Genomic DNA, 13,915 nt, shown 5'->3' with positions numbered 1-13,915 from the left:
ATTCTTAGTAATTTAAATACATGTTATACTTATCCAGGCAAGTTGAGGTCTGTACAGGCAAGTTAACATAAAGTCTGATTTGCCCTGCAGGCAGCTTTGTCAGAAAAAATAAGTTTAACACAGTCAAGTTACCATGTAATAAGATCATATGTATTTTGCTTGAACTTAGGATGTAACTCTAAACATTGCATTAATTGCCAATCGATTCTTTGATTTTTCAGTTATACAAACATTGTTTTTATCATGGTCATGTACGAGGTGCTCCAAACTCAATGGTTGCTTTAAGCACATGTTATGGTATAAGGTAAGTTGTGTTTTATCATGGACATAAGACTAAAAAGTAATGATATAATTATGTAAAGACGGCAACTGTTCTTCTCTTGACATATTTTCTTATCTGGTTATTTTATAACTGTCCTTGGCACTTGGGATACCCATTACCCTATCCTTTAATATTTTTGTTACAAATGTGTTCTTTTCTGTGACAAAGCTGTATTCAGGGATATGTGTAAGTCATAGCTCTAGTTTGTTATGGCCATGTTTGAGTTGCTTCAAACTCAGTGGTTACTAAAGGCACATGTTATGTTTAATCAGGGACATTCAAGATGGGCTCAAATATCAACAGTTGCCAGATGTTGTTCCTATATCTTTATTGATTGTTTTAAGTAGTTTATCTTGGTAATTAGTATTTTATAACAGATTTAGCAAGAATATTTAGTTTTTCATTGGTTTGTTGCATTTTGATCACTTTGCTCCAGTTCAAATGGTTCAGGTCGTGTTGCAACTTTTTAGTAGAGGAGGAAGACCCAAGCTGCTTCCCTGGAAATCATTTTATGCACAATTAGACCTCTGGTTAGAACCACTGACTTTATATAAAACAAGGTTCAGGATGGCTAGAGAAACTAAACATTGATAGCTGATTTTTTTGCAATAAGAATATTTAATATGTATTATCAACATGATTTGATATGTTGTAAATGGGGAAAAGAAAATGCAAAATTTGTGTTACTTTTCAGCCAAAATTAAATGTTGAAAAAGGTTCTATTGTTATGGTAGAGTAGATGATATGTCCATTTGTTTTGACATACAATGTGAATATTTTCAGTGGATACATACAGAGCGGCAGAGATGTTTTTCATATAGAGCCAGCTTTTGATATAGACAAATACAGTCATAGATTGTATAAAGATGAACATAGTCTTTCAACACATAGAACTTGTGGTATGTATTGATATCTATACTCTATATGCTTATCACTGTTTATAGCCCTCTAGGTTTCCATTGATGCTGAGTCTCCAGCCTACCATCTTCACTAATTAAAGGCACAGAAATTGTACCATCTTGTATGTGCCATTTAAACAAGTTAACTTTGTACATGTTATAACTGAAATACTGTTGAAAAACTTAAACCCAAAACAAACAAATTGTACATGCTAAGCTCACTGACTAGGAGATATTCTTTGTTGTGAGTATTACTGGTTTTACACTTTATTGTAACAGCAGGTGGTCTGCTGCATATTAAACATAAAGTATGTACCAGTAAGTCATTAAGAAAGAAAGAAAATTATATTTTTATTGCTGTTTAAATACCTGTTTTCAAGTGTTTGTTATTCTTCAGGTGCTCATCATATTGGACCGTCTATTAAACGAAATGAAACCATAGAGATGGAGCATAAAAAGGACGTGTTTAAGAGGGTAAATATTGAAATACAAACAAAATTATGTGTTATCAATTGTTTGTACAAATATACAAATAAGGGAAAAGTGCCTTTTCAGTAACCAGATATATTTATATATAAAACAAAGAATTCTGTGAAATAATTTTATTTAATTGGCATAAAAATTAGTGGATTTATCCAAAATGGATATTGCATGGGGGGAGGGGGCTTAAATGTGTATATTCGAAGTTTAAAGAGAAAGTATACTGGGATTTTATTTTGCGGATTAACACAACATGAAATCAACAAAACCTGTAAGCCAGCAGAATCAGAAGATTTCTCAGTACTGTAAAAATTGGCCTGAATATTCACTAGCAGTATGGATTATAATGATAAATTGTAACTGCATGTAATCTTGATCTATTTAAGATGTAAAGTATCTGAAGAAAATTAGTAAGAACAGAGATAGTAGGACACATATGAAATTAAGTTATGATTTTATACAGTCCATGACCTGTATCGGCCTTGAATAGAAAATCAAAAAGAAAATAAAGACTTGCAATTTTGAGCTCGTGGCAGAATTTGATACTCAGAAATCAGAATGTTAATGAATGCACTTGATGAGTGAATGTTTTTTAAACCTCAAAAAAATTACGAAACACTATAATAACAGTTTTTGTGTGTGGAAATGAATTCCGCTTAAGCCGATGCTAGTGGGTGTCAGAGTTGTTGCACTTTCCATTACCTCTCATGAACAGACTCAGTCAAACCGAGCCTGCTATTATTTTGCTTGGATGCATTCTATGCTTCCAAAGGATCTTCATACAGATTTTGTTGGTAATATATTGTATTCACAATTATTGCAGACATTTTCATGATGCAAAATGAACCATTTATACTGTAGGTTCCTGACAGTTACTACTTCTTGTAGATAAAACTTTTTTTAAAGAAAACAAAATGTATTTTGATATATTTTCAGATGAGAAGGAGTGTACAGCAACCATATGATGCAAATATAAATACTCGTTATGTAGAGATGTACGTTGTTAATGATTATAGAACAGTAAGTATTTGTTATAATTCTATTGAATGATACTTTGGTAAATTATGTGTTTATGTGTATGGGCCAGTGGCCTTTAGTAAAATCAGTACACTGTAAACTGATACCAGATTACCTAATAAATATTACAAAGTATGAACAAACATTTAGTTCCCGTGTATTCTGTTATAAATATTCAGGCTACCAATTTGAGAGGAATTTAGAAAATATGATCGCTTTTAAAAAAAAAATGTTTGTCATAATCTAGAACTGAAAAGTAGAATACATTGAAAGGGAATGATACATTATTATGCAATATGAACACCCCTCTGAATAAAAAGTGGTACTGACCCAGTTGAACGACGGACCAGTCCATTTTAGAAATATAGCAGGGTAAAGGTTAAAATAACAAATGGAACAGATGTATGAATAATTTTTGCATTGTTTGTAAGAATAATGAAATCATTGCTGCTTCCAAAATTAGAAAATGAGAAAACACTTTGTCAAAATATTCTAAATACTTGGTCAGAATATTCAAAACACTATCAGAATATTCAAAACATTGTCAAAATATTCAAAATACTATGTCACATTTAGCAGATGTACATTGAATAATGATACCCAAGTCATGTTGTTTTTCTCCAGTTTGAAAGTAATGGTAGAAATGAAGAGTATCAGATAATGAAGACACAGAATATCATCAATATTGTTAGCAGGGTAAGTTTGCTCAGATTTCTTCTGAACTATGAAACAAAACAATCTTCAGTCTTAAATATTTGTCATATCCTTACATCTTTTGTGATAGGTTTGTGTACCTAGGAATAACAGAGAGCATCATTGTTGGTCCATATATTGTCTACCAGGTATTTCAAAGAATCTGTCTGATGGAAACTAAGAGTGAATTCAGTTAAAAGGGACACGCCTCCAGATAAGCAGCAAAATTTCAATTTTTATGCCCCCGCTTTGGGGTGGGGGGGCATATAGATTTGCCGTTGTCTGTCCGTCCGTCCTTCCGAGAATGTTGTGTCATGCCTAGCTCCAAAAGTATTTGACATAAAGTCACAAAACTTTACAGGAATGTTGGTCAGCATGTGTAGCTGTGCACCTGGGGTTTCGCATCCGGATTCATTCAGTCGTGAAGGAGTTATGGCCCCTGACTTTGTAAAAATTGGTCATTTTAGTGGTGTGTCGTGCCTAGCTCCAAAAGTATTAGACGTAGAGTCACCAAAGTTTACAGGAATGTTGGTCAGCATGTGCAGTTGTGCACCTAGGGTTTTGCATCTGGATTCATTCAGTATTGCAGGAGTTATGGCCCCTGACCTACATACTTCTCAGACCACAGCATAGTCATCGTTGAGTTCAAGCAACATTAAAATGTGGTGATGGACAGGTATCTAAAAATCTCAAGAAAGCATATATGTTTATATGTACATTATATATGGTTATTTTTTGCATTTTTTTTTTAAATAGCAACATATTGTTTTCCCAAAGTTGATCTGTGTCCTTTGTCATGTAGTGGGGGCATCTGTGTCCCATGGACACATTTCTAGTTTTAAATAGCAGTAGTGGTATTATATATATTAACCAGTCTTGTTGTACCCCCCAACAACAAAGTTGTAAGGGGGGGTATACTGGTTTCAGGTTGTCTGTCTGTCTGTCTGTCCGTCTGTCCGTCTGGTCGTCTGTCTGTAGACGCAATCTTGTGCGCACCATCTCTCCTTATCCCCTTGACAGACTTTAATGAAACTTCACACAAGTGATCAGTACCAACAGTAGTTGTGCATTGGGCATGTTAGGTTCTTTTAGAAAAAAAATTTGCAGAGTTATGGGACTTTGTTTTTTTGTTACTATACTATATACATAGACACAGTCTTGTGCGCACCATCTCTCCTCATTCCCTGGACACAATTTAATGAAACTTCACACAAGTGATCAGTACCAACAGTAGTTGTGCATGGGGCATGTTAGGTTCTTTTAGAAAAAAAAATTGCAGAGTTATGGGACTTTGTTTTTTTGTAACTATAATATATACATAGACACAATCTTGTGCGCACCATCTCTCCTCATCCCCTTGACACAATTTAATGAAACTTCACACAAGTGATCAGTAACAACAGTAGTTGTGCATGGGGCATGTTAGGTTCTTTCAGAAAAAAAAATTTGCAGAGTTATGGGACTTTGCTTTTTTGTTACTATACTATAGACATAGACACAATCTTGTGCGCACCATCTCTCCTCATCCCCTTGACACAATTTAATGAAACTTCACACAACTGATCAGTAACAACAGTAGTTGTGCATGGGGCATGTTAGGTTCTTTCAGCGACAAAAATTGCCGAGTTATGGGACTTTGTTTCTTGTTAACATACTATGTACATACAGTCTTCATATGCAATCTTGTGCGTGCCTAATCTACCAAACCCTTGCACACAATTTAATGAAACTTCACACAAGTGATCAGTACCAACCCTAGTTGTGCATGGGGCATGTTACATTCTTTTAGATAAATATTCTGCATAGTTATGGGACTTTGTTTTTTGTTACTATACTGTATACATACAGTCTATATACATACAGTCCACATAATTATGCAGTCTTGTGTGTGTCAAATTGCAATGTACTGTGTCAGTGCATGCGGGGGGGGGGGGGGGGGGTACATTCATCACCTTTAGTGATAGCTCTAGTTTAAAATATTTTAATATATTTTATATAAAATACAGCTAAATTCCATTTATTATGTCTCCCATCACACAGTGGTGTGGGAGACATATTGATTTACTCTAGTCTGTCTGTGCGTCTGTCTGTCACAAAGCTTGTCCGCACTCTAAATCGAACATTTCTCATCTGATTTTCACCAAACTTAAACAAAATGTGTTTGACCATGATACCTCGACCAAGTTCGATAAATAGCCAAATCGGTCCAGGCGTATTGGAGTTATGGCCCTTGAATTACCAAAAATCAGCCTTTTTACTCTTGTCCACACTCTAAATTGAACATTTCTCATCCTATTTTCACCAAACTTGAGCAAAATGTATTTGTCCATGAGACCACGGCCAAGTTCGATAACTAGCCAAATCAGTCCAGGCGTACTGGAGTTATGGCCCTTGAATTACCAAAAATCAGCCTTTTTACTCTTGTCTGCACTCTTAAGTCGAACATTTCTCATCCGATCTTCACCAAACTTAAACAAAATGTGTTTGACTATGTGACCTCAGCCAAGTTCGATAACTAGCCAAATCGGTCCAGGCGTATTGGAGTTATGGCCCTTGAAATACCAAAAATTGGCCTTTTTACTCTTGTCCGCACTCAAAGTCGAACATTTCTCATCTGATTTTCACCAAACTTGAACAAAATGTGTTTGACCATGAGACCTCGGCCAAGTTCGATAACTAGCCAAATCGGTCAAGGCATTTTGGAGTTACGGCCCTTGAATTACCGAAAAATCGGCCTTTTCACTCTTGTCCGCTCTCTAAGTCGAACATTTCTCATCTGATCTTCACCAAACTTGAACAAAATGTGTTTGACCATAAGATCTTAGCCAAGACATTTTTCATAGGGGCAGTTGTGGGAGACATGCGCTTTTCTCAAAATCATCTCTAGTTTTAAATAAACTTTGAATAGCAGTACAAACACTTTTGAGAGATTTCTACATATTTTATTGACTAATGTTACTACATAAAAAGTACCTATAGTTGCACAGAATCACTTCTAAATTTCTTTCTGTTGCAATTACTAACTAAAAAAAGCGTTTTCTTAGTTTCATATTTTGACATAAATCTGGAGGGGTGCAGTTTTAAGATATTAGTTACAAACTGCGTAGAGACCTTTGTTGACGTGTGGCTAAGGTGTCTGGAACAGAGTTCATTAGGTATAGTTTTTCAGCTAGGCTCCTGAAGTTGTCCTCCACTATTTAAGCTGGAATGTTAGTAAACACAACAACAAACTTCATGAAAACTGTAAGTAGGGGGTAACCAAGTTATCTTCAGTTCAGACTTTTTACATCGGAAACATTTTCATCCTGTTAGTCGATATGACTTAAATCTGTGTAACAGTGCCATTAAAACAAACTCAGTCAATTTCTATCCCTATACCTTTATTGTTGGAAAGACAACTAGGGTCTTCTTCGACCATTAAAGCTGGAAAGTTTGCCAGATGACCAAAACTGAGAAATTGTTGTTCACCCTTTCACATCGTCTGACAACCTCACAGGGCATAACAAAATGATCAAATGAGTCGCACCATGAGAAAACCAGCATGCAACGTGCAGTCTGGTCAGGATCGATGCTGTTCACTAATAGTTTCTCTGATTGCAATAGGCTTTGAAAGTGAACAGCATGGATCCTGACCAGACTGCGCATCCGTGCAGGCTGGTCTGGATCCATGCTGGTCCCAAATGCACTCTGTTGGTTTTCTCACGGTGCAGCTTAAATGTTATCTAACATTATATTTCAGGGGCCTCCGTGGCCGAGTGGTTAGAGTCGTTGACTTCAAACCATTTGCCCCTCATCGATGTGGGTTCGAAACCTCATTTGGGGCGTAGAATTCTTCACGTGAGGAAGCCATCCAGCTGGCTTACGGAAGGTCGGTGGTTCTACCCAGGTGCCCGCTCGTGATGAAATAGTGCACGGAGGGGCACCTGGGGTCTTCCTCCACCATTAAAGCTGGAAAGTCGCCATATGACCTAAAATTGTGTCGGTGCGACGTTAAACCCAACAAAATAAATAAATACATTATATTTCAGCTGTATCAGCCATTCAACATATATATAGCGCTAGTTGGTATTGAAAACTGGATGGTCCAGGATTTATTTTCAATAACACAGGAGGCGGATACTACATTGGAAAATTTTTTGCACTACAGAAAGTCTCGAATTAATCCAAAACATCAAAATGATAATGCTCAGCTTATCACGTAAGTTTTGTCACCTTGTTACATGTATTTATTTTTTTTCAGCGTATTGAAGTTTGTGTTTTTCTAAAACATCCAGCTGGCTTACGGTAGGTCTGTGGTTCTACCCAGGGGCACCTGGGGTATTCTTCCACAATCAAAGCTGGAAAGTCGCCATATGACCTATACTTGTGTCAGTGCTATGTTAATAATATTATCACATAATGTTGTAATTCAAACAAATAGTTTTTATTTGAAATGGAAATACTAAAAACCTAGTCCTGGTCATTTTTGTTCATCACTATCCTCTCTGATAACTCTTGTACAGTCTGCAAAGTAGACAAGTTTTATCATAGCGGTATCATTTGATATTTAGCCACCAGGTAGGTTAAAAGTGAGAAACGTTACGATCTATAGAAATTATGTTATGCCCATGTATAATTTTTTGTCAATATAAAATGTAAATGTCTGATAATTTGTTGTCAGGAGTACAAATTTGCTTCGTGACACTAGGGGAATTGCCAAATCACATAGAGGTGCAATATGCACTGTTGAGTATTCTGGCGGAGTCAGCGAGGTTTGTTCTTAATACATCACATGTCTAGATTTCAGAAATCTGTAGAATCCTCCATCTGTTGTATGATATATTTCATGGAATTCAGTCGTCTTTCTAGAATTTTGTATGAACTATTTCATGGAATTTAGTCTTCTTTCTTAAATTGTTTATGAACTGTTTAGTTGAATTTTGTCTTCTGTCAGGAATTTTGAACATACTGTCTCACACAGTTTAATTTTCTGTCAAGAACTTTTTGAAAACATTTTATTGGAGTTTGCTTTTTGAAACTTCTGGGATTGGCTTGGGGAATGATATGGGACTTATTTAATGTTGCTTAAAGGTACTGATCATCTGAAGACATTAACTTTAAATAGCAAATCTTCATTAAATATATATAGCTTTACTAAATGTGTAATTATGTCTCCCCCCCCCCCCCCCCCTCTGGGGGAGACATATTGTTTTTGCCCTGTCCGGTCGTCCGTCCGTCTGTACGTCACACTTCATTTCCGAGCAGTAACTGGAGAACCATTTGACCTAGAATCTTCAAACTTCATAGGGTTGTAGGGCTGCTGGAGTAGACGATCCCTATTGTTTTTAGGGTCACTCTGTCAAAGGTCAAGGTCACAGGCGCCTGAACATTGAAAACCATTTCCAATCAATAACTAGAGAACCACTTGACCCAGAATGTTGAAACTAAAGAGGATGATTGGTCATGAAGAGTAGGTGACCCCTATTGATTTTGGGGTCACTCTGTCAAAGGTCAAGGTCACGGGCCTGAACATTGAAAACCATTTCCGATCAATAACTAGAGAACCACTTGACCCAGAATGTTGAAACTTAATAAGATGATTGGTCATGAAGAGTAGATAACCCCTCTTGATTTTGGGGTCACTCCGTCAAAGGTCAAGGTCACAGGGGACTGAACATTGAAAACCATTTCCGATCAATAACTAGAGAACCACTTGACCCAGAATGTTGAAACTTCATAGGATGATTGTACATGCAGAGTAGATGACCCCTATTTATTTTAAGGTCACTTGATCAAAGGTTAAGGTCACAGGGGCCTGAACAGTGACTTGAGAACCACTAGGCCAATAGTGTTGAAATTTAGCGGGATGACTGGACATGCGAAGTAGATGATCCCTATTGCAGCCAACCATCAGTGTCTCTTTGACTTTCGCTCCTGACCCCTATTGACTTCTTGCCTATAGGACTTTGCATTGGGGGAGACATGTGCTTTTTTACAAAAGCAATTTCTAGTTTAATTGTTCATGTTGAGCTACGGTCTTAATTACATGTCATGCAGTAACAGTCGATTGTTAAAAAACTTCCTATACTTTGTTTAACTATACATGTATTGAGTGTGTACTATTTTAAACCTAATGCATAGTACTGGTACTACACATAAACATGTTAATTTTGTGTTTACTCTATATAGAAATTGTTCATATTTTTAAATTTTGAAATTTGGGTGTAGTTTAACCTTTAAATTTTGTTTTCATGAAGGTTAGAAAAAAGCAAAAACTTTTCCTTGCAATAATATCACAGACTTCCGGAAAGTCGTCGGTCCGACGGACATGACTGCAAAATTTTGAAGCGGTCCACGTTTTTTAACCCGGATGCGGTACTACTGACCAGCATTTATCATATCCCGAAAACTGCAACATCTCGGACAAAATGGTGTCATTAAAATAATACCGGTGCAGAATCCAGAATTTAATGAAAATACACACCTGCTGAATGTACAGAAAGCTAAAATGAGTACAAAGTGAAGAGGTTCTATCTTAATATAAATGATAAATGGCGAAGATTCATGCCTAGCTTGTAAAACAGCATGTTAAAATGGTAGTTTACAGAGGCTTTTTTGGTTCTGCATTACAAGTTCATTTTCGGTCCGATGGATTGTTTTTTGGTCTGGCAGATTTTTTAGACATTGCCAGACCAAATGTCCGGCCATTTTTCCCAACTTTCCGGAAGTCTGATGTCATGTGTCATTATCTGATAGTGATGGATTTATAAGTGTTTAAGGTTAGTACATAAGGATAACGATTACAGATTAATTGAGGAGTAGATTATTAAATATGCATATTCTGTACTGAAATTTTTTTCATTAATAAGACTTGAAATCCATGAAATTTTTCAGTTCTTCCTCTTCTCTAATCTCAGTCTGAACTCTGATCAGGCATGACTGCATGCTTTATTTCCTTACAGAGACACTACATTTGGTAATGGAGTTGTTGGAAAAGCCATTAAGGGTACAATATGTACATTTCAATATTCCGGAGGCGTCAACTTGGTTAGTACTATACAGAATTTTATTTATCCTACACTCTAGGACCCTTATTAGAAGGATCCCCAAGGTTAGGACAGAAAATCATTGAAGTCCAGATGCAAACTCGTCACCATGTGTGAGACCAGAAGTAATACTGTGAAATATCAAGGAGGACTAATTTTGGATCAGTTGGGCAGTCATTTGAGGGGGACTAATTTGTGGGGGTATAGTGGTTTAGTCAGTCTACAAAATGTAAATCGTGACGAAGAAGAAAAACACAAATGCATATTCCCATGAAATAGCAGTTTTGGCCTTATTCCTTACCATACTAAATTTCTGTAATGAACTTGTCCATCTTCCAGTTTGGAAAGTACCATTAACTGTTGAAAGGGGTGCTTACCAAAAAGATACTGGCTGAATAGCGAACAATGCTGATCATGATCAGACTGCACAGATGTGCAGGCTGGTCATGATCTACACTGGTCGCAAAGGCAAAACAAATCATGTCCAGCATGGTAAGGGTTAACAACAAAATACAGCCAAATTAAGTGATTCCACAATAGGTCATATAATTATTGATGTTCACATTTATGACGTCTTTATACCCTCATTGTTCCTTTACTAAAAGTGTACATTATCTAACAGATTTAGCCAAGATATTTTGTTTGAATCAATTAATTTTGTATTTATTACTTCATAGAATTGATGCTTCGTATATGTTAAAACTTGAAATTAAGTCTTTAGTGATTGGCATAGTTTAGAGATTAGACTTTTTATGGATGTTTGAACATCTTAGAAATCTTTATCAACAAAGTGTCACCTCCTCTTTAGCTTAATTCTTACAACAAAGGTTACACTTCCATGTGTGTTAGATTAGAAGATGGATGTATAAAATACAAAGCTTGACTTTGAAGTGTTTGCCATTTTCTCTCTGATAAAGGGACATCCTAAATCTTTATAAAGTATTCTGATAGATTCAATATTAGCTTGTGTAGATTGGTACCTGTGGGTATTTTTTCTTCTGGTATCCAGGTACAAAATTTGTACTTGCTTCAGCCCTGCAACATGCTTTATATATTTGTTCAAAGTACCAAATCAGTATATTATTGTTCTGCATGTCTGATTTTCACTCCCAACAAATAATTACCAGTTCTGCCAGCATCTACCTACCTTACCTTGTATATACTAGACCACAGTCACTGTGATTGTGATAAATTATAGGATGCTTCTAAATAACCACACTTCCTTATCCAATAGTCTTGTCATTTTTTAGCTCACCTGTCACATAGTGACAAGGTGAGCTTTTTTGTTCACCCTTCTTCTGTCGTCCGTGGTCTGTGCGTCCGTCAGTCTGTCAACAATTTCTTGTCTGCGCGATAGTGGTTTCATTTATGATTTTATTTTAACCAAACTTGCACACAACTTGTATCACCATAAAATCTCAGTTCCTTTCTTGAACTGGCCAGATCCCATTATGGGTTCCAGAGTTATGGCCCCTGAAAGGGCCAAAATTAGCTATTTTGACCTTGTCTGCACAATAGCAGCTTTATTTATGATTTGATTTTTACCAAACTTGCACACAACTTGTATCACCATAAGATCTTGGATCCTTTCTTGAACTGGCCAGATTCCTTTATGGGTTCCAGAGTTATGGCCCCTGAAAGGGCCAGAATTAGCTATTCTGACCTTGTCTGCACTATAGCAACTTCATTTATGATTTTATTTTAACCAAACTTGCACACAACTTGTGTCACCATAAGATCTTGATTCATCTCTTGAACTGGCCAGATCCCATAATATGTTCCAGAGTGATGGCCCCTGAAAGGGCCAGAATTAGCTATTTTGACCTTGTTTGCACGAAAGCAGCTTCATTTATGATTTGAATTCAATGAAACTTGCACAAAACTTGTGTCACCATAAGATCTCGATTCCTTTTTAGCTCGACTATTCCTAAAAATAAGTAGAGCTATCCTACTCACCACGGCGTCGGCGTCACACCTTGGTTAAGTTTTTCGTATCAGTCCACATTTTGACAAAGTCTTTTGAGATAAAGCTTTGAAACTTTCAACACTTGTTAACCATCATCATGGCCAGTTATAGGCAAGAGCAGATAACTCCATCAAGGATTTTGGCTGAATTATGGCCCCTTTTGACTTAGAAGTCATGGTTAAGTTTTTCGTACCAGTTCATATTTTGACAAAGTCTTTTAAGATAAAGCTTTGAAACTTTCAACACTTGTTTACCATCACCATGTCCAGTTATAGGCAAGAGCACATAACTCCATCAAGGATTTTGGCTGAATTATGGCCCTTTTGACTTTGAAATCTGGGTTAATATTTCGTACCAGTTCATATTTTGACAAAGTCTTTTGAGATAAAGCTTTGTTACTTTCAACACCTGTTTACCATCACCATGTCCAGTTATAGGCAAGAGTACATAACTCCATCAAGGATTTTGGCTGTATTATGGCCCCTTTTGACTAAAAAATCATGGTTAAGTTTTTCGTACCAGTTCATATTTTGTGTAAAGTGTTTGACATATGGCTTTGAAACTTCTATCACTTGTTAAGTATAATAGTCTCTATATGTAGGAAAGAGAACATAACTCTGCCATCTATTTTGGCTGAATTATGGCCTTTTTTGGACTTTGAAATTGGTTCTGTTTTCATGCAAGTCCATGTTTTGTCAAAACTATTTGACATATGGTTTTTAAACTTTGAACACTTGTTTATCATTATCATTTCCATCTGTAGGCAAGAGTACATAACTATTTTGACTGAATTATGGCCCTTTTTGGACTTTGAAATTGGCTCATATATTGCCATTTAGTGCAAGACTTATCAAAATCAAAATAATACAGGAACATTGTTTGTCTAATCTATTTATTTCTTTTGTCTGAATATCCGTGGAAATATTTTGACCCCATTCTTCAATCAATTCTCCGAATAGTCGAGCGTGCTGTCATCAGACAGCTCTTGTTTGAACTGGCCATATCCCATAATGGGTTCCAGAGTTATGGCCCCTGAAAGGGCCAAAATTAGCTATTTTGACCTTGTCTGCACAATAGCAGCTTCATTCATGATTTAATTTTAACCAAACTTGCACACAACTTGTATCACCACAAGACCTTGGTGCCTTTCTTGAACTGGGCAGATTCCATCATGGGTTCAAGAGTTATGGCCCCTTAATAGTCCAAAATTTGCTATTTTGGCTGTTGCAGCCATATAGAGACTTCATTTATGGTTTGATTTGATACAAACTTCCAAAATATCTTCAACAACAATAAATCTTGGATTCCATGATGAATCTGTCAGATCCAGTCGTAGGTTCCAGAGTTATTTTATATCTGATTACCTCCCCTGATTGTAATCAAATGGATTTATATCAGTAAGTACTTATAGGACTTGAAATTTCATTATTGTCATTAGTTGGACTGAGACAATCAGGGTAGGTAACTATGATCTGATTTTATTTCAAATTACCTCCCTTTATTTCAAATTAAA

The 13,915-nt window shown here is 36.3% G+C and overlaps 1 protein-coding gene across 3 annotated transcripts in view; it reads left to right on the top strand.

The window, feature by feature from the left end:
- The window catches only part of LOC123546764 (disintegrin and metalloproteinase domain-containing protein 12-like), a 70,272-nt gene that overhangs the window by 20,992 nt on the left and 35,365 nt on the right, over nt 1-13,915 (top strand). For 2 of the 3 annotated variants that reach the window (XM_053551073.1, XM_053551071.1), the window contains exons 5-11: nt 222-304; nt 1,106-1,221; nt 1,619-1,695; nt 2,638-2,721; nt 3,343-3,414; nt 7,440-7,609; nt 8,072-8,162. In XM_053551073.1, coding sequence (XP_053407048.1) covers nt 222-304; nt 1,106-1,221; nt 1,619-1,695; nt 2,638-2,721; nt 3,343-3,414; nt 7,440-7,609; nt 8,072-8,162 — 693 coding nt within the window. Of the gene's footprint in view, nt 1-221; nt 305-1,105; nt 1,222-1,618; nt 1,696-2,637; nt 2,722-3,342; nt 3,415-7,439; nt 7,610-8,071; nt 8,163-10,352; nt 10,438-13,915 lie in introns of all 3 variants that reach the window. The other variant, XM_053551072.1, reaches the window with a different exon arrangement.

Source organism: Mercenaria mercenaria, chromosome 9, assembly GCF_021730395.1.
Source record: "Mercenaria mercenaria strain notata chromosome 9, MADL_Memer_1, whole genome shotgun sequence".
Classification (NCBI taxonomy): domain Eukaryota; kingdom Metazoa; phylum Mollusca; class Bivalvia; order Venerida; family Veneridae; genus Mercenaria; species Mercenaria mercenaria.
Note: the sequence above shows the minus strand (reverse complement) of the source record. Positions and strands in the feature narration are given on the sequence as shown.